General features: G+C 46.9%; 1 protein-coding gene across 1 annotated transcript in view; it reads right to left on the reverse strand.

Annotated features, from left to right (window-relative positions):
- LOC141047181 (uncharacterized) overlaps positions 1-25,629 on the reverse strand; it is a 44,786-nt gene that overhangs the window by 1,322 nt on the left and 17,835 nt on the right. The window contains exons 3-6 of the mRNA XM_073542136.1: positions 10,504-10,683; positions 10,297-10,420; positions 10,116-10,213; positions 9,827-9,917 (exon numbers count right to left, since the gene is read on the reverse strand). Coding sequence (XP_073398237.1) covers positions 9,827-9,917; positions 10,116-10,213; positions 10,297-10,420; positions 10,504-10,683 — 493 coding nt within the window. The remainder of the gene's footprint in view (positions 1-9,826; positions 9,918-10,115; positions 10,214-10,296; positions 10,421-10,503; positions 10,684-25,629) is intronic.

Here is a 25,629-nt window from a genome sequence, read left to right on the forward strand (position 1 = left end):
AAGACAAAAAACAATTTTCTTTAATAAAATATCATTGAGTTTTATATTTTTGAACATTTCTACTTAAATAAGTTGTCCACTACTGTAACTTTTTTTTCATAAATCTTGCTATTATGTGCCAGTAAAAACATCCACTATGTTTATTTTAGCAATATTACCTTTTATCATGCTCTAGCAGCACATTTTCAGTGCTGGCTCCAGCTCTCATCGGGTTAATCGACAACTTCCTTTCTCCCAACTTACTGTGCTCTAATACTACAAGTTCCATGATGCATTGCACTGGCCTGTAAGCCAGCACCTAGCACACCCACTCCAAAACACACCCAAACCCCTCCCTCCCCTCTCTTCAATCTGAAGCATCTTATTGTAAGGGTCTGTGCACACGTTGCGGATCCTACTGCGGATCCGCAGCGGATTTGGCCCTGCGGATCCGCAGCAGATTCTCCTGCATTGTACAGTACCATTATAGTCAATGTAAACCAAAAACCGCTGTGCACATGGTGCAGAAAATCAGCAGCATAAACGCTGAGGGTTCATTTCTGTAGCATGTCAATTCTTTGTGCGGATTCCGCAGCGTTTTACATCTACTCCATTATAAGAATCCACAGGTGTCAAAACGCAGGTGAAAGTCGCACAAAATCCGCAGGTAAAACGCCGGTCATTGTACCTGCGGATATAGCAAAATCTGCACGGAAAAATCCTCAGCACAATCCGCCACGTGTTCACATAAAACACATTGCAAGCATCATGAGCGCACACACACAGGAGCGTGCACAGACACAGACGTTCTTAATAATAAGTCCCCGTGTACACACCGTTATAGTGCTGAGAGCTATAAGGTTGTGTGCACACCGGGCGGATTCCTGGGCGCATTATTCCAGACAGAATCCGCAGCTGTTGGTAGAAAATGCAGGTGCGTTATTGATGCGTTTTTGATGCATTTTTTATGCGGTTTTTGCTTGTGAATTGTATGCGTTTTTGTAACCTAAATAAAGATATGTTATTTAACAAAAAAAGATTTGTGATGTAATTTCTGTCTGACCTCCTCTTTTACACTTGTCCAACCCACACTCCATTACACACAGATAGATAGAAAGATAGATAGATATGGGATAGATAGATAGATATGGGATAGATAGATATGAGATAGATCTATCTATCCATAGATATTTCCATAGATATTTCCAGATATTTCTATAGATATTTCCATATCCATGTTTATTAATGAACAATGTTTCATTTTAGAAAGTAAAAAAAAAAATTGCGTGGGCTCCCGCGCAATTTTCTGCACCAGAGGAAAGCCGACTGCCGGGGGCCAATATTTTTTGCCTGGGAATGGGACAATACCCATGGCCCTTTCCCAGGCTATGAATATCAATCCGCAGCTGTCTTCATAGCCTTTACTGGCTATTAAAATAGGGGACCCCCCAAAAAATGACGTGGGGGTCCCCCTAAATTTTATGCTGAGGGCTGATATTCATAGCCTAGGAAGGGGCCATGGATATTGGACCCCCCAGCTACAAATACCAGCCCACAGTCGCCCCAGAAATGGCGCATATATAAGATGCGCCAATTCTGGCACTTAGCCCCTCTCTTCCCACTCCCGTGTAGCGGTGGGATATGGGGTAATAAGGGGTAATAAGGGGTAATAAGGGGTTAATGTCACCTTGCTATTGGAAAATGACATTAAGCCCGGTTAACAATGGAGTGGCGTCAGCCTCTCCATTATTAATCTTATAGTAATAAAGGGTTAAAAAAAACCACACACATAAGAATAAAGTATTTTAATGAAATAAAACACAACATGGATATCATATTTTTATTTCATGCCCAGATCAAAGCGACACCCTCGGTCTCCTCTAATAAAAAGTAAAAAAATAAACAAACCGTATACTCCCTGTCCGGCACAGTCCAATTAATAACGAGTGTCCCACGACGATCTCCCCTATAGAACAGTGACATCAGGTGATGTGACCGCTCTATAGCACCTCCCAGTGGTGAACTGACAGGAGACAATGGCTCCTGCAGTGCATCACTGAGGTTACATGAGTTCAGGCTCTCACTTTCCACCAATGCTGCGAGAGAATTAGGGTTCGGGTTACGGGACCACTTTCCCGGCGGCGGAGGGATACACAGCGGAGGATTACCTCCGTCTATCATTTCATTGCTGGGGCCCCTGGAGAGCGGTCGCATCAGCTGATGCGGCTGCTCTACACGGGAGATCGTCGTGGGACCCTCGTTATTATCTGGACTACAGCGGAAAGGTGAGTATAGGTTGCTTTATTATTTTATTTTTATTACAGAAGATCGATGGCTTCGGGAACTAGGTGATTGGTAAGTATATACTCTATGTTATGTGTTGTATGTTATATATATATTCTATATGTTGTATGTTCAGTTTGTGGTTTTTTGTTTTTTTTCACTTTCAACACATTAGCTGGATGATGGGACTACTTCTGTCCCATCATTGGCTAATGTGTCACTCACTGACAGTGTAGCAAGCATCACCTGATGGGACTTGTAGTACCACTGGATGATGCTTGCCTGCATACACACACACACACCCCCCCCGCACAGCCCCGGCACCGCCAGCACAGCACGCAGACTCCCCCGCACAGCCCTGGCAACACCCACACAGCCCGCCCACCCTCCCGCAAAGCCGGCAGACCCCCGCACGGCCCGTCCACCCCCTGCACAGCCAGCAGACAGCCTGCAGACCCCAGCACAGCCCGCCCACCACCCCCTGCACAGCAGCCCACAGACCCCCGCACGACCCTTCCACCCCCCGCAGAGCCGGCACCAGCAGACAGCCTGCATACCCCCACACAGCCCGCCCACCCCCCGCACAGCTGGCAGACAGGCCGCAGACCCCACACAGCCCTTTCACCTCCCGTACAGCCAGCAGACAGCCTGCAGACCCCTGCACGGCCTGTCCACCCCTCGCACAGCTGGCAGACAGCCTGTCCAACCCCTACACAGCCCCGTCACTCTTGATGGGTGAGGAGACAGACGCTGCAGAGTGACAGGGCTTTGATGTGTGGTGCAGCACCGCCCACACACTACTGTGACTCTTGATGAGTGACAGCAGTGTGTTGATACTGGGTCACGCCTGCTGATGATGTCACATCAATTTCCATAGTCAGGAAATTGACATGACATCAGCGGATGTTAGCAGCGGCTGTAGCCTGGCGGTCACATGACTTGGACTCAGCCGCCCGCATAGCGCCGCTCACAGGCAGAATTGGCAACGCAAGGTAATTACAAAAATCATTATGGGTCCCGGGGGGATACAATAGGGGGGGTTACTAAAAAGTAGTGGACAACCTCTTTAAATTGTCCATAAAAATGGCAAGCTATGCAAAAAACTTTAACCGTGTTGCATTTTGGTGCGCTCGGCGCACCGTCAACAGGACGCATGCGCCAGCAAATACATACCTGCGCACGGCCTGTGTACCCAATGCTAAAGATAGGATACGCAGGTCGCATGCAGCGTCATGTGCCCATAGGCGGAGCTGACCGGAGGAGGGGCGGCCATGCGCATCCCTCCACAGCTCCAGGAAACGCTAGTGTGAAAGTAGCCTTACAAGTGCTGCTGCCAAGAGCTGTGTCAGTCAGCGATTTTGCTGTAACGTAAAAAACAGATAAGGCAGGTTAGGGTTAGTGCTAGAGTTAGGGTTAGTGTTGGGACTAAAGTTAGGATTTATCCTAAAGTTAGGGATAGGGTAAAGAATTAGGCTTTTCTCAATTGCCTGCCCAATAATTTGGTCACGTCATGTCGTAGTTTTCTATTTACGAAAAAAAAAAAAAAATAACCCGTCAGTATTATAGTGCAGAGGAGGCTTATAAACTTTTATGTTCTGACAGTGAAGAAAGTGCAGTGTCAGATGGAGATGTGGATTTCGAGGGCTTTAGTAGCAGCGACAGTGATAGCTCAGAAATGAGCAGTGATTCTGGTCCATCCTCACACACAAGGACCAGTACAACAAGAAGGACAAATAGCGCTTCTGGAGAAATGTCTCCAACTCAGGGAACAATGCCCAGTACTAGCGCTGTCCCTAGTGCTCGTGAATTGGCGCACACCAATGTCCAAGGGGCTTTGCCTCTTGATGTAGCATTTCCCAGATGGGAGGCTTCGGATTCGGCTACTCCATTCATCCCTAATTTTAATGCCATTCCTGGTATAAATGTGGAGGTGGAAAATTTTGGACCAATTATTTTTTTAATTTGTTTATGACAGATAGCTTGCTAGAGCATATTGTCCTACAAATTTATATGCGTCCCAATTCATCAGCCAGAATCCACGATCCTATTATGCTAGGTCAAATTTATGGACACCAACTAGAAATTAAATTTTTTTTAGGACTTACATTCGCTATGTGTCTTGTTAAAAAAGCCCTGTTCAAGCCACCCCTATGTTTTTGCCGTTCTTCCTAGGACCCGTTATGAAATCCTCATGAGATTTTGGCATTTTAATGACAATAGTCAATGCCTGCCCAGAAATGCCCCAGAACATGACAGAATATACAAAATCAGACCCATCATCGAAGACTTGACAGAAAAGTTCTTAAAGCTCTACACCCCAACAGAAAACATTTCCATTGATGAGTCCCTTGTAAAATTCAAAGGAAGACTGCACCTCAAGCAATTTATTCCTTCTAAGAGGGCAAGGTTCGGAATAAAGCTCTATAAAATGTGCGAGAGTTCAACCGGATACACATCAGCTTTTCACATTTATGAGAGGAAAGACAGCCAACTAAACCCACCAGGATGCCCAACTTATCTGGGGACATCTGGAAAAATCGTTTTGAGCCTTTTTTTACAAAAAGGCTAAAATCTGTATGTTGACAACTACTACACCAGCATACCCCTATTTAAAAGTCTGGTTAAACATAACATAGGGGCTTGTGGGACCATTCGCAAAAACCATCAGGGGTTTCCACAATCATTGGTCAAAGAACATTTCCAAAAGTGGCAGTTAGGGTCTTTACACAATGGAGAGCTGCTTGTCCTTAAGTATAAGGATGAAAAAGATATTTTTATCCTGAGCTCGATCCACACAGATGCCACAAGGGCCACTGCAGACCAACAGGGATCCACTACTCCAAAACCTGTGTCTGTCAGTGACTACAACAAATATATGGGGTGTGGACCTTGCAGATCAGGTTCTACAGCCATACCAGGTATCAGACAAATCATATATCTGGTATAAAAAGTTAGTCATGTATTTGTTTCAGGTGGCCACATATAATTCTTTTGTGTTATACAAAAAAGCCAGAAATGCAGATACTTTCCTTCATTATCAGGAAAAGGTCACTGAAAATCTTGTTTTTGAAAATTTTGTCCCCGCCAATCCTTTAGAATCTGAAGATGTCAGAAGACTCACTGAGCGACATTTTATTGCACTCATTCCAGTAACTGAAACAAGAAAGAACCCCAGAGAAGATGTCGTGTATGTTCCAAGAAAGGAACGAGCCATGATCCCCGCTATTACCCACAATGCCCATCACTGCCAGCCTTATGCCTCCATGACGGCTTTACAATCCTCCACACAGAACCACGTTTTTGAACTGTTTTGACATTCAAGCATTTGGATTATTTAGTGACAGACACATTTGAGTAGAGCTGACTTAACAATTTCCGGGGGTAGGTGGGGGGAGGTCTCCAGAGACACAAGCTGGGCACAATATATTGGGCACTACAATGACATTTTTGCTCTAAAACTTCCACTACGTGTTTCTGGAAATCATCCATGTAGTGAAAATGGTCACTATATCCATAGATGAATTCCCAGAGGGGTGTCATTTCCAAAATGGGGTCACTTCAGGGGGAATTCTGTTGTTTTGGCACTTAGCGGCTCTCCAAAGTGCCACAACAGCAGAATCCTCCCTGAAGTGACCCCATTTTGGAAATGACACCCCTCTGGGAATTGGAAATGGACACCCCTTGCAAATTCATCTATGTACACCCATAGATTTACCTATGATGACCATTTACCTATCTACCTATTTTCCAATGTAAAATCTGGGGTTAAAACAATATTTTAGTGGTAAAAATATAATTGTTTTCTCTTCACTGCCCAATGGTATAATTTTCTATGGAACAGCTGTGGGGTCAGTATGCTCACTGCACCACTAGAAGAATTCATTCAGGGAAGTATTTGGTAAAATGCAGTCACTTTTGGGGGCTTATGCTGTTCTGGCACCTCAGGGGCTCTGACAATGTGACATGTCACCCACAAACAATTCCAGCAAAATCTGCAATCCAATATGGCGCTCCTTCCCTTCCAAGCCCTGCCATGCGCCCAAACAGTGGTTTAACCCCACATATGGGGGTGTCAGCATACTCAGGACAAACCAAAATATATATCGAGGTAAAAAGATTTAGGAAAAATTTTATTTTTTTTATTTCCATGGCTCTACGCTATAAACTTCTATAAAGCACCTGTGGGTTCAACGTGCTCAATACACATCTGGATAAGTTCCCTAAAGGGTCTAGTTTCAAAATGGGGTCACTTGTTGGGGGTTTCCACTGTTTAGGCACATCAGGGGCTCTCCAAACACGACATGGCAACCGCTAATTATTCCAGCATATTTTACATTCAAAAAGTCAAATGACGCCGCCATCGCCGGTGACATTTTGCTGGATGTAATTTTTTTCCAAGCCTCACAATAGCCACAATATTATAGGCATTATCAACAATAATATCAATGCTATTATATGCATTATGTAATAATGGGGGCAGGTCAGTGAGGGATCAGCGACCTGTCATAAGCCGATACAGAGGAAAATGTAATCAGAGCACCACATAAAGCCCCGCCCACAGCCCCACCCACAGGCCCCGCCCCAGAGCACGAGAATCTCATTACTGAAAACTACAAATACAGATTAAACAACAGTAAACCAGAGTTGAATTAATTTATGGTGGACCATTGGAGCTACTATGAATCCTGACCAGAAGATCAGAGAAAATAATAATAATAATAAATTTTATTTTTATAGCGCCGACATATTCCGCAGCACTTTACATTTCAGAGGGGACTTGTACAGACAATAGACATTACAGCATAACAATAATCACATACAGTAGATTATAACAAATACCAAGAGGAATGAGGGCCCTGCTCGCAAGCTTACAGTCTATGAGGAAAGAGGGAGACACGAAAGGTGGGTGGTAACAGGTGCCCTGATTGTATGGACCAGCCATAATGTTAAGTGTGTAACAGTACAGACACAGAGGGCTAATGGATGCATAAAGCATGTGGGAACATGATGCGGGGAACCTGGTTATGGTAAAACTTTTGGCTGTGCCACACAGGGATAGATTAGGTTAATGTGTTGAGGCGATAGGCCAGTCTGAATAAATGCGTTTTTAGGGCACGCTTAAAATTGTGGGGATTGGGGACTAATCGTATTGACCTGGGAAGTGCATTCCAAAGAATTGGCGCAGCACATGTAAAGTCTTGGAGACGGGAGTGGGAGGTTCTGATTATTGAGGATGCTAACCTCAGGTCAACAGCAGAATGGAGGGCGCGGGTAGGGTGGCAAACTGAAACAAGGGAGGAGATGTAGGGTGGTGCTGAGCCATGGAGGGCTTTGTGGGTGAGGGTAATAAGTTTGTACTGGATTCTGGAGTGGATGGGTAGCCAGTGTAATGACTGGCACAAGGTAGAGGCATCGGTGTAACGATTGGGGAGGAATATGATCCTGGCTGCAGCATTCAAGACAGATTGGAGAGGGGAGAGTTTGGTAAGAGGGAGACCGATTAGAAGAGAGTTACAATAGTCCAGACGAGAATGAATAAGAGAAACAGTAAGAGTTTTTGCAAAAGTAAGAAAAGGTCGAATTCTAGAAATGTTTTTGAGGTGCAGATGACAAGAGCGAGCCAGTGATCGAATGTGGAGGGCAAAGGAAAGCTCGGAATCAAGTATGACCCCAAGACAGCGGGCATGTTGCTGGGGAGTAATAGCGGAACCACACACAGAAATGGCAATGTCGGGTATAGGTACATTAGTAGAGGGAGGAAACACAAGGAGTTCAGTCTTTGACAGTTTCAGTTTCAGATATAGTGAGGACATGATATTGGACGCAGCGTTTAGACAATCGTCGGTGTTTTCTAGAAAGGCTGGCACGATGTCAGGAGAAGAAGCGTATAATTGGGTGTCATCAGCATAGAGATGGTACTGGAAACCAAATCTACTGATTGTTTGACCAATAGGGGCAGTGTACAAGGAGAAGAGGAGGCGGCCTAGAACCGATCCTTGAGGAACCCCAACAGTAAGGGGAAGGTGAGAGGAGGAGGAACCAGCAAAAGATACAGTAAAGGAGCGGTCAGAGAGATAGGAGGAGAACCAGGAGAGAACGGTGTCCTTGAGGCCAATGGAATGGAGCATAGTGAAGAGGAGCTGATGATCCACAGTGTCGAATGCTGCAGATAGATCCAAGAGAATTAGCATGGAGTAATGACCAATTGGTTTAGCTGTTAGTAGATCATTAGAGACTTTAGTGAGGGCAGTTTCAGTAGAGTGTAAGGAGCGTAAACCGGATTGGAGAGGGTCGAGAAGAGAGTTATCAAAGAGATAGCGGATAAGATGGGAGTGGACCAGGCGTTCCAGGAGTTTAGAGATGAAGGGAAGATTAGAGACAGGTCTATAGTTAGCGGCACAGTTTTGGTCGAGGGATGGTTTTTTAAGTAGTGGATGTATGATGGCATGCTTAAATGAGGAGGGAAAGATACCAGAAGAGAGAGAGGTTAAATATTTTAGTTAGGTGAGGGGTGACAGCAGGGGAAAAGGACTGGAGGAGATGTGACGGAAATGGGTCACTGATGCAAAAGGTTGGGCGAGAAGATTCAAGGAGCCTGCTTACTTCTTCTTCTGTTACTGGTTCAAAATCAGAGAGTGAGCTAGGTGCAGTGGGGGAGGGAGGACAGTGCATGGTATGAGGTGATTGGGAGATAATTTCCTGTCGAATCTGGTCAATTTTTTCTTTGAAGTAATTGGCCAGATCGTCAGCTCAGAGCTCCGTGGTTGGGGCCTGGACTCTTGGGTTGAGTAGAGAATGATAAGTGTCAAAGAGACGTTTCGGGTTATTGGACAGTGAGGTGATGAGGGTGTTGAAATAGGTTTGTTTGGAGAGGTGAAGGGCAGTGTTGTACGTTCTAAGCATAAACTTATAATGGATGAAATCTTCGTGTAGATTGGATTTTCTCCCCAGACGTTCGGCGCACCTGGAGCCGCTGCAGGAAACGTGTTTGCAGGGTGTGCCAGGGTTGTCGCCGTCTGCGTTGTGGTGTTCTATTTATAGGAGGTGCAAATTCATTCAGGGCAGTTTGAAGTGTTTCATTGTAATGCTTCAATGCAGAATCAGGACATGAGAGGGAGGAGATAGGGGCCAATGAAGACTGCAAGTTCTTCATAAGTTTCTGGGTGTTAATGGCCTGTATGTTTCTATAAGTCTGGACAGTGGGGGTGACCTGAGCAGCCTGGCAGTTCTTTATAGAGAAGATTGTGGTCAGAGAGCAGGAGAGGGGAGTTTGCGAAATCATCCACTGCACAAAGAAAATAAAATTGCTCCCCATTTCAGGAGAGATTGTGCAGTAATCTAAATTCCTTAGGATCAAAAACAATGTAATTGGTTGTAAGTTCTATAGAAAAGGGCTTTCACTGCCCAAAGTCATGTGAACAGTTTTGGGTGGAGGAGAATGTTGTGGTCTAGAGGCAAAATGGTGATCATGGTAAAACGGCCGGACTACACCACCGATAAAGCAGCCACAGCCGGTGACTGAGAGGAATCTGTGACGTCTCTGCATTCAGTGGTTACTACTCACCTGGGTGGTCATATGTGGGAATCTCCTCTTTACACCGCTCATCACCCCTCACATATGTCTCTGTAGTGTTAATATGGGTCAGATCTTCACCCTGAAACAAATATTGTAAAAGTCACAGACAGATGGAGAAGTCCCATCTATGATCAGCTCTAATCCTGCCATCTCCACCGTTCTCATTACACAAGTATAAAACATATAATACTGGGGGATAAAACAAGACTGAGCACAAGACCTTCACAGCCGTCTACACATCATAGGGGAGTTCTCCTGACACCTTCTCTCCATCTACCTGATGATCCTGAGGAGCACTGGGATCTTCTTGGTTACAGTCCTGTGGAAGAAGAGGACGGGGACATCTCTCTGGTGTTGTCCTCTTACTGGATAGATCTGGAGGAAACACATACAGGGACTGAATTCATTCTCTACATACAGATAATTATAGGCCGTGTGTATTTAGTCCTGTCTATTACCTGGAGATGTGAGGGGCTGGGGAACCTCCATTATGACGCTCTTGTACAGATCTCTGTGTCCTTCTAAATACTCCCACTCCTCCATGGAGAAATAGACAGCGACATCCTGACGCCTTATAGGAACCTGACACATACAATGATACCGTCATCCTCCTGATCCCTTCATAGTGTTACTGTATAATGTCCCAGCATTCCCAGCAGTGTCACCTCTCCAGTCAGCAGCTCAATCATCTTGTAGATGAGTTCTAAGATATTCTGGTCATTGATGTCCTCATGGATCAGGGGGTGAGGTGGAGGCCCCGTGATTGGGCTCAGGGGTCTTCCCCATCCCTCAGACACAGGGTCCTGACAGCGATCACTAGAGGTCTTCTTCACCACTGTGTAATCCTGGTTATGGAGAGACACATTAATAAATCTCACTCCAGACATTTCCAGAGTCCTCACCTCTCAAGTTCTGTCCATCTGTTATTCCCATAGATAAGAATGATGTAATGTGACGTCATCAGAATCTCTCACCTCTCCAGTGAGACGGAAGAGGATCTCTAGGGTGAGGTGCAATATCCTCTCCGCCATCTTGTCTCTGTCCATATCCATCCTTGATGGGTAAATCAGGAAAATTCTCTTCTGTAGAAGATCTTCACTGAGAGGATCCGATATTGTAGAGACCTGAATGAGAAGAAGATGATCCGATGTAACATCATAAGAATCCTGTGTAATAATACAATTACTGGAGATAATAAGGGAAACATATGAGGAGATTTATTATCTTACAGGGTTTAGTTTTCTTCCCTGACATCTACTAATAAAACCTATATATTTAGGCCACAGACAACAAGCAGTTTCCTCCTCGGAGTCGGCAGCTGAACACGTTCCTCATAGACTCATCTTCCATAACGCTAATTCTCGTCTCATTACCGACACTGGAATCGGCATTAGCAATACTGCAGGAGATATTCATTACACGCGACATGAGAAATAACTCCTTCATGATGAGGACGACATCTTCATCTTCTACTGCGGCTCTAGAGACAGATTTGGCCAGAGTCGGTCACTGACTCCATCCCCACTGGCCGTCTATATGAAGGTTTCCCGGCTTCCCCGCACTGTAATCTTCAATAATAATAATAATCTTTATTTATATAGCGCCAACATATTCTGCAGCGCTTTACAGTTTAACAGTTTCAAAACACAAGTCATAAGTAACAACGTTAACAATACAATAATTAAAGCAAAATAAGACGAAATAAGATGACCCTGCTCGTGAGAGCTTACAATCTACAATGAGGTGGGGGAGATACAAAGTACAGGTGTGAATTTACAATTGTATATTTACAATGAAGGTCCAGCCATCTTGAGGGAGTGAAGGATGGATGGAGATAGTGAATGGGCTACACAAGCACACTCACACATAGAATGACTTTGATTAGCGAACGTGATAAGCCGCTCTGAACAAATGTGTTTTGAAGGAGCGCCTAAAACTATGCAAACTGTGGTTAGTCCTAATTTCTTGGGGTAGAGCATTCCAGAGTATAGGAGCAGCACGGGAGAAGTTCAAAGTTCAAGAAATTCGAAGTGCACCTGAAGAAACAGAGGAATTGAAACAAGTGACCCAGAGAAGCAAGAGGATCAGGAGGCAGTCAGCACCCATACTTCTCAGGAACCAGTACCAGGCTCTCACGCAGGAAAACGATGAAGAAATACATCAGGATAAGACTTTGCCCACAAACAGCAACCTTGTACGCCTTCAGAGTCCTCCTGGATGGAGAAAGAAGAACGTTGTGAAGAAGAAACAGAGACTGGTGGTCATGGGGGATTCCCTGTTGAGAGGAACAGAGGCCGCTATCTGCAGACCGGATATAACTTCAAGAGAAATGTGCTGTCTTCCAGGTGCAAAAATTAAAGATGTGTCTGACAGGATATCAGGATTCTTCAGACCTACAGATGACTACCCATTCCTGCTACTACACGTGGGGACAAATGACACCGCAAGAAACGACCTGGAAACCATCTGCAGAGACTTTGAAGACTTAGGCAAGAAAGTGAAAGAACTGGGAGCGCAGGTGGTCTTCTCTTCCATCCTCCCAGTGGATGGCCATGGAACAAGGAAGTGGAATAAGATTCTGCAGGTGAACAACTGGCTACGTCGATGGTGCCGTCAGCAACGATTTGGATTTATGGATCACGGATTGAATTACCTTTACGATGGACTACTTGCTAGAGATGGGGTGCACCTTACGAAGTCTGGAAAACATGTATTTGGAAGTCGCCTTGCTACACTTGTAAGGAGAGCTTTAAACTAGAACAACATGGGAAGGGAAGCAAAAGACCAGAAAAAGCCATACACCTGACAAATGCTATTGAGAACTCTGCTATTAGAAGTGGAAAGGAAGAACAAAGACAAAAGAATCTAATTAATAAAAATATTGGAGAAAGAGAAACCAATCACAAACTAAAATGTTTCTATACTAATGCACAAAGCATGGGCAACAAACAAGGAGAATTGGAACTACTAACACAGGAAAAGAAATATGATGTCATTGGAATCACTGAGACTTGGTGGGACAATACACATGATTGGAATACAATACTAGAAGGATACAACTTATTTGCAAGAAACAGAATAGATAAACGAGGAGGGGGTGTCACATTGTATGTTAGAAACGCATATATCTGCACAGAGATTGAAGCTTCAGAGACTGGGAGTTCTGTGGAAACTGTTTGGGTAAGAATACAAGGACAGAACAATGGAAAGGACACCATTGTAGGCATTTACTACAGGCCACCTGTGCAAGCTGAATGCATCAAATGGCCAAGTTCTCCAAAAAATATGACATAGTTGTCATGGGAGATTTCAACTATCCAGACATTTGTTGGGAATCTCTCTCAGGCAAAACTAACAGGTCAAGGAAATTCTTATCCTCTCTTGCTGACAACTTTATCTTCCAAAAGGTAAGGGAGAAAACAAGGGGAACTGCTACCTTGGATTTAATCCTTATAAACAGGGAGGAAATGGTTGAGGAGGTAAAAGTGGCTGGGACCCTAGGAGGTAGCGACCATGCTATTTTAGAATTTTGGATAACTAGAGGAGGAAGACCTGTGAAGACTCAGACGTCAAGGTTAGATTTCAGAAAGGCAGATTTTAAGGGATTCAGAAAGAGAATTGGAGGGATCCAATGGCTGGATATCCTTAAAGACAAAAATGTCCAGGAAGGATGGGAAATCTTGAAAAATGAAATTCTCAAAGCACAATTGTTAACAATTCCGAAAAGAGGGAAGAATAGGAAGCATTTAAGGAAGCCAGGATGGATGAACACAGAACTTAAGCACATGCTAAAAAGGAAGAAAAAAATGTTTATAAAATGGAAAGAGGGAGGCATATCTAAAGAAGAATATAATGCTGTCTGCAGAACCTGCAGGGCACAAATCAGATTAGCTAAAGCTGACAATGAATTGAGGCTTGCAAGAGATGTCAAAAGCAATAATAAAGGATTTTGGGGATATGTCAAAAGTAAAAGAAAAGTCAAAGATGCTATAGGATTTTTACAGGATGAAAATGATGAAATGGTAAGACAGGATGTTGAGAAGGCCGAGCTTTTAAATTCCTATTTTGCATCTGTTTTCTCTCAGAAAGGAAATGTAACATCAACTGTTCTTCACTGTCCTATTAAGGGAATAGAAGAATCCAGGATATCTATAAACAGAAAGATAGTGAGGAAACACTTAGCTAACCTAAATGAATTCAAGTCTCCAGGTCCAGATGAATTACACCCCAGAGTACTGAAGGAGATAGCAGAAGAAATTTTTGAACCCCTCTCCATAATCTTTGAAAATTCTTGGAGAACGGGAGAAGTCCCAGAAGACTGGAGAAGAGCAAATGTTGTTCCTATCTTCAAAAAGGGGAAGAAGGTGGACCCAGGCAACTATAGGCCGGTGAGTCTGACTTCTATACCAGGAAAGATCTTTGAGCAAATTATTAAACATGTATGTCAGTACCTGGATAAGAATGAAGTGATTAAACAGAGTCAGCATGGGTTTGTAACTAATAAGTCATGTCAGACTAACTTAATTTCCTTCTATGACGGAATCACTGATTGGGTGGATCAAGGAAATGCTGTAGATATAGTATATCTTGACTTCAGCAAAGCATTTGACAAAGTATCTCATACAATCCTTATTGAAAAAATGACTAAGTATGGAATGGACAAGGCAACTGTTAGGTGGATTCATAACTGGCTTAGTGATCGGACCCAAAGAGTGGTCGTAAATGGCTGCACATCCAGCTGGAAGAATGTCTCAAGTGGGGTACCACAGGGCTCTGTCCTGGGCCCTGTATTGTTCAACATCTTTATCAATGATTTAGATGAAGGAATTGAGGGTAAACTGATTAAATTTGCTGATGACACAAAGCTAGGAGGGATAGCTAATACTAGAGAAGAGAGAGAGAGGATTCAAAAAGATATAAATAAACTGGAGAAGTGGACAGCAACTAACAGAATGGTTTTTAACAGGGAAAAATGCAAAGTACTACATCTGGGCAATAAAAATGAAAAAAGCATATACAGAATGGGAGGAATAGGGCTAAGCAACAGCACATGTGAAAAAGACTTGGGTATACTAATAGATCACAGACTGAATATGAGTCAACAGTGTGATGCAGCAGCAAAAAAGGCAAATGCAATTCTAGGACGTATTAACAGAAGCATACAGTCTAGATCACGTGAAGTCATTATTTCCCTCTACTCCTCTTTGGTCAGACCTCATCTGGAATATTGTGTCCAGTTTTGGGCACCGCATTTTAAAAAAGACATCAACAAACTGGAGCAAGTTCAGAAAAGAGCGACCAGAATGGTGACCGGTCTGCAAACCCTGTCTTATGAGGAAAGGTTGCAGGATTTGGGAATGTTTAGTTTGCAAAAGAGAAGACTGAGAGGAGACTTAATAGCTGTCTACAAATATCTAAAGGGCTGTCACATTGTAGAAGGATCAACTTTATTCTCATTTGCACAAGGTAAGACTAGAAGCAATGGGATGAAACTGAATGGGAGGAGACACAGATTAGGCTAATTTCACACTTGCTTTTTTTTGCAGCGCGTTTTTCCCGCAAAAAAAGCATTGAAAAAACGCATACAAAAGCATACAACTGCTGCGTTTTTTTCAAGCATTTTTATGAGCATGCATGAAAAAAACGCAGCGTTTTTATGCGTTTGTATGCGTTTTTAGTGCATTTTTACAGCGTTTGCGTTTTTCCAAACATTAGGTGGCCCCTCACGCTAACCCAAACCATGACTTTACTAACCCTAACCCTAACCCTGACCCTAACCCTAACCCTGACCCTAACCCTGACCCTGACCCTAACCATACTTAATCCTAACCCAAACCCTAAACCCCAACTAACCCTAACCCTGACCCTAACCCTAACCCTGACCCTAACCCTAACCCTGACCCTAACCCTAACCCTGACCCTAACCCTTAACCAAACCATACTTAACCCTAACCCAAACCCTAAACCCTAACTAACCCTGACCCTAACCCTAACCCTGACCCTAACCCTGACCCTAACCCTGACCCTAACCCTGACCCTAAACCCCCTTAACTAACCCTAACTCTAACCCAAACCCCTAAATTCCATGGTTAACAAAAAAAACGCATGTGCAAAAAAACGCATACATAAGCATGCCAATGCGCACATATGCGCACCCATAGACTTATAATGGGTGTCTTGCTGTAAAAAAAAACGCATTGCGCGCGCATGCGTTTTTTTGAGGCAAGTCGGACGCCCAAAAAATGCAACAGGATGCATTTTGTGCGCCCGAGCGCATACCGCAAAAAAACGCATGCGTGGAAAAACGCGTACAAACGCATGTGTATGCGCACATAAGCGCATCCCATGCAAAGTATAGGAAAAAAAAACGCATGCGCTATTTAGCGCTAAAATACCGCGAAAAAAAAACGCAAGTGTGAAACCAGCCTTAGATATTAGAAAAAACTTTTTGACAGTTAGAGTGATCAATGAGTGGAACAAGCTGCCACGAGAAGTGGTGAGTTCTCCTTCAATGGATGTCTTCAAACAGAGGCTGGACAGCCATCTGACTGGGATGATTTAGCGAATCCTGCTTTGAGCAGGGGGTTGGACCAGATGGCTCAGGAGGTCCCTTCCAACTCTGTGATTCTATGATTCTATGATGTCTTGGAGTCGGGAGTGGGAGGTACGGATTAGTGCAGAGGTTAGTCGAAAGTCGTTTGCAGAGCGCAGCGATCGGCTAGGCCGATAGAAAGAAATGAGGGAGGAGATGTAGGGGGTTGCCGCACCATGGAGAGCTTTGTGGGTGAGAACAAGTACTTTGAATCGGATCCTATAATGAATGGGCAGCCAGTGTAATGACTGACGAAGAGCGGACACGTCCGAGTACCGATTAGCCAGACGGATGACACTTGCTGCTGCATTAAGTATGGACTGGAGAGGGGATAGTCGAGTGACGGGGAGGACAATTAATAGAGCGTTGCAGTAATCCAGGCGGGAGTGGATCAATGCTACAGTGAGGGTTTTTGTTGTTTCCATGGTGAGAAAAGGGCGAATTCTAGAGATGCTCTTTAGGTGTAAGCAGCAAGAGCGGGCAAGAGATTGTACATGGGATGTGAAGTAGATATTGGTGTCAAACATAACACCCAGACAGCACGCCTGCTGCAGGGTTGTTATTGTGGTACCACTCACGGAGAGGGAAATGTCAGATTTAAGGGAGGTTAGTAGACGGCGAGAGCAGAAGAAGTTCAGTTTTAGAGAGGTTGAGTTTCAGATAGAGAGTGGACATGACGTTGGAGACTGCGGACAGACAGTCACTGGCGTTCTGTAGTACAGAGGGGGTAAGGTCGGGGGAAGACGTACATAGTTGTGTGTCATCAGCATAAAGATGGTACTGAAAGCCAAATCTGCTGATGGTCTGTCCAATTGGGGCCGTGTAGAGAGAGAAAAGGAGGCCAAGGACTGAGCCCTGAGGTACCCCGACAGCAAGAGGAAGAGGAGATGACGTGGAGCCAGAGAACAAAACACTGAAGGAGCGGTCAGAGAGATAAGAGAACCAGGAGAGTGCAGTGTCCTTAATGCCTAGTGACTGGAGCCTAGAGAGTAGGAGATGGTGGTCAACAGTGTCGAAAGCTGCAGATAGATCGAGAAGAATGAGCAGAGAGTGGTCACCATTACGTTTTGCTGTCAGAAGGTCATTGGTCACTTTGATAAGTGCAGTTTCAGTCGAATGTAGGGGGTGGAAGCCGGACTGTGAAGGGTCTAGAAGGGAGTGAGTGGAGAGGTAACGGGTAAGGCGGGAGTAAACTAGGCGCTCCAAAAGTTTAGAGATGAAGGGGAGATTGGAGACTGGTCTGTAGTTGTTTGTGCAGGATGGGTCGAGAGCAGGTTTCTTTAGTAATGGAGTAACAATGGCGTGTTTGAAGGAGGATGGGAAAATGCCCGAGCAGAGGGAGAGATTAAAGATTGTAGTTAGGTGGGTTGTGACGACTGGAGAGAGAGACTGGAGGAGATGTGAGGGCATGGGGTCAGTAGTGCATATAGTCGGACGAGAAGAAGAGAGGAGTCTGGAGACTTCTTCTTCTGTGATGGGATCAAATGTGGAAAGTGAGCCAGGGGAGATGCAGGAAGGGATGGGAGTCACAGCACTTGGTGGTTGGGAGCAGATTTCCTGACGGATATTATCTATTTTTTCTGTAAAGTGAGAGGCCAGGTCATCAGCACAAATGTCTGTGATAGGGGCTTGTGCTTTTGGCCTGAGGAGGGAGTGAAAAGTGTCAAAAAGTTTCTTGGGGTTGTTGGCTAGTGAGGAGATCAGGGTGGTGAAGTAGGTCTGCTTGGCGAGGTGAAGGGCAGCGTTATAGGTTCCTAACATAAATTTGAAGTGGATGAAGTCTTCTGGTATGAGGGTTTTTCTCCATAGGCGTTCAGCACTCCTAGAGCATCGCTGGAGAAGTTGAGTTTGTGATGTGAGCCAGGGCTATTTTACTCTGTGTTTTGAGGTTCTGAGGGTGAGGGGAGCTACTTGGTCAAGGGTGCTTCTAAGCGTGACATTGTAGTGATGAACAGCCAGATTAGGACAGGAAAAAGAGGAGATAGGGGACAGTGATGAGTGTAGGGAATCTGAAAATGTCTGAGGGTTAATGGCTTGTAGATTTCTGACTGTGTGGGAGGTAGGAGTGAGCTGGGGTGAGCGAGGATTTGTGAGTGTGAAGGAGAGAATGTTGTGGTCAGAGAGTGGAAGCGGTGAGTTATTTAGGTGGGAGATTGAGCAGAGCCGGACAAAGACCAGATCAAGGGTGTTACCGTCCTTGTGTGTCTCAGAGGTTGAAAGCTGCGAGAGGCCTAGAGAGGTGGTTAGTGATAGAAGCTGGGATGAAGATGTGGAAGTAGGGCTGTTAATGGGGATGTTGAAGTCTCCCAGGATGAGGGTTGGAAGTTCTGAGGACATGAAGTGCGGCAGCCAGGCTGAAAAGTGGTCAAGGAAGTGGGTGGGTGAGCCTGGGGGCCGGTATATGACCGCTACCCTGAGGGAGAGGGGACGGAAGAGCCTGATGGTGTGGACCTCAAAAGGGAATAAGAGTGATGGAACTGGGGGGGATGACCTGGAAAGTGCATTGTGGGGACAGGAGTATGCCGACTCCACCACCATGTCTGTTTGTGGGTCTCGGGGAGTGAGAGAATTGTAAGCCACCGTAGGAAATGGCAGCAGGAGAGACAGTGTCAGAATCCTGAATCCAGGTTTCAGTGAGGGCCAACAGATTAAGAGAGTTGTTCAGAAAGTAGTTGTGTAGGAAAGGAAGCTTGTTACAAGCAGACCATGGATTCCAGAGGGCACAATTAAACTACTTCATCCTAAATGTGAGAGGGAGCGCTATCGAAAGTCCTTCCTTCCTGCTGCAGTTAGGCTGTATAACCAGCACTGTCCAAAACGGAGAACGACCCAAACAGTGAACTGATAGATCCAAAGTTGTGACAGTCCGGTTACATTTTTTTTTTTTCCCCCGTATATGTACCTACCTACTGTCAATGTAATGCCTTTATGCATCTGTATCTGTACTTGTTCCTGCCTTGCTACTGTAATGCTCTGAATTTCCCCATGGTGGGACGATTAAAGGATAATCTTATCTTATGATCTTAAAAGATGGAAATGAGGGAGTGCAAGTAAAGTTAATAAGATTATTATGGTTTCGATATGAGGTAGGGTAGGGGTTGAGGTTGGGGGATGGTGGACCAGGGTTGGGGGAGATGTCCCATGAAATCAGTAGGAGTAGGAAGATAAAGAACAAATAGTTGTTGGAATTGTAAGTAGTTATTTTCTGCGATGTGTTTGGGCAAGATGGGCTAGGGTTTCTCAGGAAGGTGAGGAGTACATGTGAGCTGTACATGGGAAAGGGAAGTATAGAGGGGCTGATGTGTACGAGTCATGATGGAGGGGGGATAGGGTGGTGAATGTGGATGGCAAGGGAACACAGGAGGATAAAAATAAAGCGCATGGTTAAAGGGGAGAGCAAAGTGTGGGTTACCTGACTCCTGCCCTGACTAACTGACATGTATAACTGCCGTTTTGCTGGATGCTTAGCTTCTGTGATGCTTTGCTTATGGGATGCTTGCGTGCTGCACCCCACACTTTATAGTGAAGGGACAGGAGAGAGGGCCTGTTCCCAGGAGCTACAGTCTGAGGAAAGGGCTAAAAAGCCTTCACTAGACCCCTGTACAGCTGTATAATGAGGCCCAGGCTTTATAGTGAAGGGACAGGAGTGAAGGCCTGATCCCAGGAGCTAGTCTGAGGAAAGGGCTAAAAAGCCTTCACTAGACCCCTGTACAGCTGGATAATGAGGCCCAGGCTCTATAGTGAAGGGACAGGAGTGAGGGCCTGTGCCCAGGAGCTACAGTCTGAGGAAAGGGCTAAAAAGCCTTCACTAGACCCCTGTACAGCTGTATAATGAGGTCCAGGCTTTATAGTGAAGGGACAGGAGTGAGGGCCTGTTCCCAGGAGCTACAGTCTGAGGAAAGGGCTAAAAAGCCTTCACTAGACCCCTGTACAGCTGTATAATGAGACCCAGGCTTTATAGTGAAGGGACAGGAGTGAAGGCCTGATCCCAGGAGCTACAGTCTGAGGAAAGGGCTAAAAAGCCTTCACTAGACCCCTGTACAGCTGTATAATGAGGCCCAGGCTTTATAGTGAAGGGACAGGAGTGAGGGCCTGTGCCCAGGAGCTACAGTCTGAGGAAAGGGCTAAAAAGCCTTCACTAGACCCCTGTACAGCTGGATAATGAGGCCCAGGCTTTATAGTGAAGGGACAGGAGTGAAGGCCTGATCCCAGGAGCTACAGTCTGAGGAAAGGGCTAAAAAGCCTTCACTAGACCCCTGTACAGCTGTATAATGAGGCCCAGGCATTATAGTGAAGGGACAGGAGTGAGGGCCTGTACCCAGGAGCTACAGTCTGAGGAAAGGGCTAAAAAGCCTTCACTAGACCCCTGTACAGCTGTATGAGGCCCAGGCTTTATAGTGAAGGGACAGGAGTGAGGGCCTGTGCCCAGGAGCTACAGTCTGAGGAAAGGGCTAAAAAGCCTTCACTAGACCCCTGTACAGCTGTATAATGAGGCCCAGGCTTTATAGTGAGGGGACAGGAGTGAGGGCCTGTGTCCAGGAGCTACAGTCTGAGGAAAGGGCTAAAAAGCCTTCACTAGACCCCTGTATGTTAGCGCGGGTGGTCAGGAGCGGGAACTCCGAGAGTGGACCCTCTGGACCGTGGCACCGAGGGGCCCCGGGCGAGCTGCCAGGTGGAACCGACCCCTATACAGGGATCGTTAGGAGCAGGCCCAGGGGTTCGAGTACCACGGTAGCCGGTACCGAGAGGGGCGGCTCAGGATGGACCGGAGTAAGACTGAGACTGGAGTTGGACGGCAGGAGCACTGAAGACAGGACTGGAGTAGGACGGCAGGAACACAAGGCAGGGCTGGAGTAGGACGACAGGAACACTGAAGGCAGGACTGGAGTAGGTCGGCAGGAACACAAGGCAGGACTGGAGTAGGTCGGCAGGAACACAAGGCAGGACTGGAGTAGGTCGGCAGGAACACAAGGCAGGACTGGAGTAGGTCGGCAGGAACACAGGTAGCGGGACTGAGAAGCTGCTGTGAGGAGCAGCCGAGACAGGAACTGCAGCAGCAGTGTGTGCACGAAGGAGCGAGGCCAGAGTGTCAGGAAACACAACGATCAGGCGCCTCCCTCAGGGGGAAGCGGCCTGATATGGCCCCGTCTGGTCAGCCATTGGTCCACAGGTGCTTCCGGGTTAGGGCACAGCCGGAGCATAAGAAGCAGGAAGGAGGCGCGGCCGCGGCCTATGGCGCATGCGCATAGCATGCAGGGAAGGCATCGGTCGCGAACCTGTCTCAGGTGACCGCCGCGGCCGTCGGGTGGAAAGAGGCTGCGGCGTGGGAGCGGAGGGCGACTGCGGCGTGGGAGTGGAGGCCGGGTGAGTATGGCGGAGCGGTGTAACAGTACCCCCTCCCCTAAGCCGCCCCCCCGGAGGTTAACAAGAAACCTCTTGAGGATACGGGGAGCATTAATATTCTCCCGAGGCTCCCAGGATCTCTCCTCAGGACCAAAGCCCTTCCAATCAACGAGAAAGAAAGTCCTACCTCTAACACTTTTCACAGCGAGGATGTCCTGTACTTCAAAAATGTTGTCGGCCCCCACCGGCTGAGGACCAAGATCAAGCAAGGAGTGGAAACGATTCAGCACCACAGGCTTCAGGAGAGAGACGTGAAAGGTGTTCGGGATCCGGAGCGAAGCAGGCAACCTCAATTTGTAGGCAACTTCGTTAATACGTCCCAGAATTTCAAACGGACCAATGTAGCGTGGACCCAACTTGTAAGAGGGCAGTTTTAGTCGGACGAATTTGGAGGAGAGCCAGACCTTGTCGCCAACACGATACGGAGGAGAATCCAACCTCTTTTTGTCAGCATAGTTCTTCATCTGATCAGCGGATCTCTTGAGTGATGTGTTGGTCTCAGCCCAAATCTTAGAAAATTCCGAGGACAAGGCATTGGCCGCGGGTACCTCAGAGGCAGGGGTTATCGGAAGAGGAACACCAGGATGTCTGCCAAAAACAATGAAAAACGGAGACTTGGCCGAAGACTCACCAGCATGGTTGTTATAAGCGAACTCTGCCCAGGGGAGTAAGTTGACCCAATCGTTCTGGTGGGCGTTAGAGAAGTGGCGTAAGTATCCCGTAAGCGTCTGGTTGGTACGCTCTACTTGTCCGTTGGACTGTGGATGGTAGGCCGAGGAGAAGTCGAGGGAAACGTTCATGAGCTTACAAAGCGAACGCCAGAACTTGGAGGTAAACTGAACCCCTCGGTCAGACACAATGCGTCGAGGTAGACCATGAAGCCTGAAGACTTGATGAATGAAGATTTTGGCCAGCTCTGGCGCTGAGGGAAGGCCCGGCAGAGGGATGAAGTGAGCCATCTTGGAAAAATGATCCACCACCACCAGGATGACTGTGCAGCCCGCAGAGCAGGGTAGATCGGTGATGAAATCCATGGCGATGTTCTCCCAAGGAACCGTAGGGACAGGCAACGGAAGCAACAAGCCGGACGGAGATCTTCGTGGCACCTTGTTTTTTGCACAGGATGGACAAGAAGCCACAAAGTCGAGTACATCTTGGCGAAGTGAGGGCCACCAGTAGTGACATTTGATAAGGTCAAGAGTCTTCTTAGTTCCGGCATGGCCGGCCAGTTTGGAGGAGTGCCCCCATAGAAGAACCTTTTGCTTGAGATTCTCTGGCACAAGCGTCTTGCCAGGCGGAGGAGTAAGCCAGTTCACTGGAGCCACGGTGATGATCCTAGTGGGATCAATGATATGTGACGGTTCCTCCATGGATTCGTGTGGTTGGAAGACCCTGGACAGGGCGTCGGCTTTGGAATTCTTGTTGCCGGGACGGAATCGGAGCTCGAAATCAAATCGGGCAAAAAATAAAGACCTTCTGGCCTGGCGAGGGTTTAGTCTCTGGGCAGACTGGAGATAGGCCAGATTCTTGTGGTCCGAGAAGATGACAAAAGGATGTACAGCTCCTTCCAGGAGGTGGCGCCATTCCTCCAAGGCCAACTTGATAGCCAAAAGTTCCCGGTCACCGATCGAGTAGTTACACTCGGATGGAGAAAAGGCCTTCGAGAAGAAGCCACAAGGGTGCAGGCGACCGGAGACGGTTCTCTGGGACAACACCGCCCCGGCACCCGTCGAGGAAGCGTCCACCTCGAGTACAAAAGGTCGATCGCTCTCAGGGCGATGCAGGACCGGAGCCGTGGAGAAAGCCCGTTTTAGGGTCAGAAAGGCCTGCTCTGCCTCAGGAGACCAATCCTTGGAAGTAGACCCTTTACGGGTGAGCACAGAAATGGGTCTTGTGATCGCGGAGAAGTGGGAGACAAATTGCCGGTAATAGTTGGCGAACCCGAGGAATCGTTGTATCGCCTTTAATCCGACGGGGCGAGGCCATTTGAGGATGGCAGACAACTTCTCGGGGTCCATCCTTAGACCAGCGTCGGAGATAATGTATCCCAGAAATGGCAGAGAGGTCTGTTCGAAGAGACATTTCTCGATCTTTGCATACAGACGGTTCTCCCGAAGCCGCTGAAGCACCAGGCGGACACTCTTTCTGTGGGACGAGAGGTCCGGCGAGAAGACGAGGATGTCGTCTAAGTACACGACCACACAGGAGTACAAGAGATCCCGGAAGATCTCATTGACGAACTCTTGAAAGACTGCAGGAGCATTGCAAAGACCGAAGGGCATGACCAGGTACTCATAATGGCCATCTCGAGTGTTGAAAGCGGTCTTCCACTCGTCACCTGCACGGATACGGACCAGATTGTAGGCTCCTCTGAGGTCCAGCTTGGTAAAGACCCGAGCCCCTCTGAGACGGTCAAACAGTTCTGGAATGAGTGGAAGAGGGTACCTGTTCTTGATGGTAATCTCGTTCAAGCCCCTATAGTCGATGCATGGCCGAAGAGTCCCGTCCTTCTTTTTGACGAAGAAGAACCCGGCTCCTGCGGGCGAAGAGGATTTCCGTATAAAGCCTTTGGCGAGGTTCTCTCGGACGTACTCAGACATGGCAGTGGTCTCCACGGGAGACAGAGGGTAGATTCTGCCCCTTGGGGGGGTTGAACCAGAAACAAGTTCAATTGGGCAGTCAAACGGCCGGTGTGGAGGGAGGACCCCTGCTTCCTTCTTATCAAAAACATCGGCGTAGGAGCTGTAAGCTGGAGGAAGACCCGGGAGGTCTGGAGGTGACCGTGGAGCGGCCGCCAGGCGGACAGAAATCAGACAGCGAGCTTGGCACGGGTGCCCCCAGCGGAGTATCTCCCCAGAAGACCAGTCGAGAACAGGCTGATGAGTCCTTAACCATGGAAGACCGAGTAGAATGGCGTGAGAGAGCTTAGGTAAAACGTAAAAGGCTATCTTCTCTCAATGTAAGGCTCCGATTTGCAATTCCACCTCTTCAGTGACTAAGGTGACGGACACCTGTAGCGGTTTGCCATCCACGGTGGCAATCTGAATTGGGTTAGGTAGAGTGACTACAGGAATTCGGTATTTGTCTACCTCCTCCGGCCGAATGAAGTTACCCGCTGAGCCCGAATCCACGTAGGCCACCTCGGAACCACGCCACCCTCCTGAAACCAAAAGCACAGAAATCATAAGGGGTTGAGAGGAATCATCATCATCACCTAGGAAGGCCTCTCTTACCTGACCTAGGTGGAGTCGTTTCCCTGTCTCTTAGGACAGGTGCGGATATAGTGTGACGAATGACCGCAATAGAGGCACAGACCTTGTGCCCGTCTCTCTCTCTGACGTAACTTGGCCAACCTGAGATGATCTATCTGCATGGGCTCACCCGAAGAGAGGGAAGAAGATCCAACTGAACGTGAGCTGGCCGACTGAGTGAAAGGAGAAACTGACCTGGAGGAGCGCCTGTCTCTCACTGACTCCCGAGCGCGCTCCAGGAAGCGCAGGTCAATGCGGGTAGCCAGCGAGATAAGGTCCTCTAAGGTGGACGGGGTATCTCGACCTGCGAGTTCATCCTTTATTTTACTAGAAAGACCGCGCCAGAATGCCCCCACCAAAGCTGCGTTATTCCAGCCGAGCTCGGAGGAAATAGTGCGAAAGCAAATAGCGTACTGTCTGACCATGAGAGAGCCCTGGTGTAAGTTAAAGAGTGACTCAGTGAGAGAGGCTAACCGGCCCGGCTCATCGAAAACCTTACGAAACGTATCCAGGAAAACCGGGAGACTCGAAACGACCGGGTCGTC

This window comes from Dendrobates tinctorius, unplaced genomic scaffold, assembly GCF_039654945.1.
Source record: "Dendrobates tinctorius isolate UK_male_01 unplaced genomic scaffold, ASM3965494v1 ptg000126l, whole genome shotgun sequence".
NCBI lineage: Eukaryota > Metazoa > Chordata > Amphibia > Anura > Dendrobatidae > Dendrobates > Dendrobates tinctorius.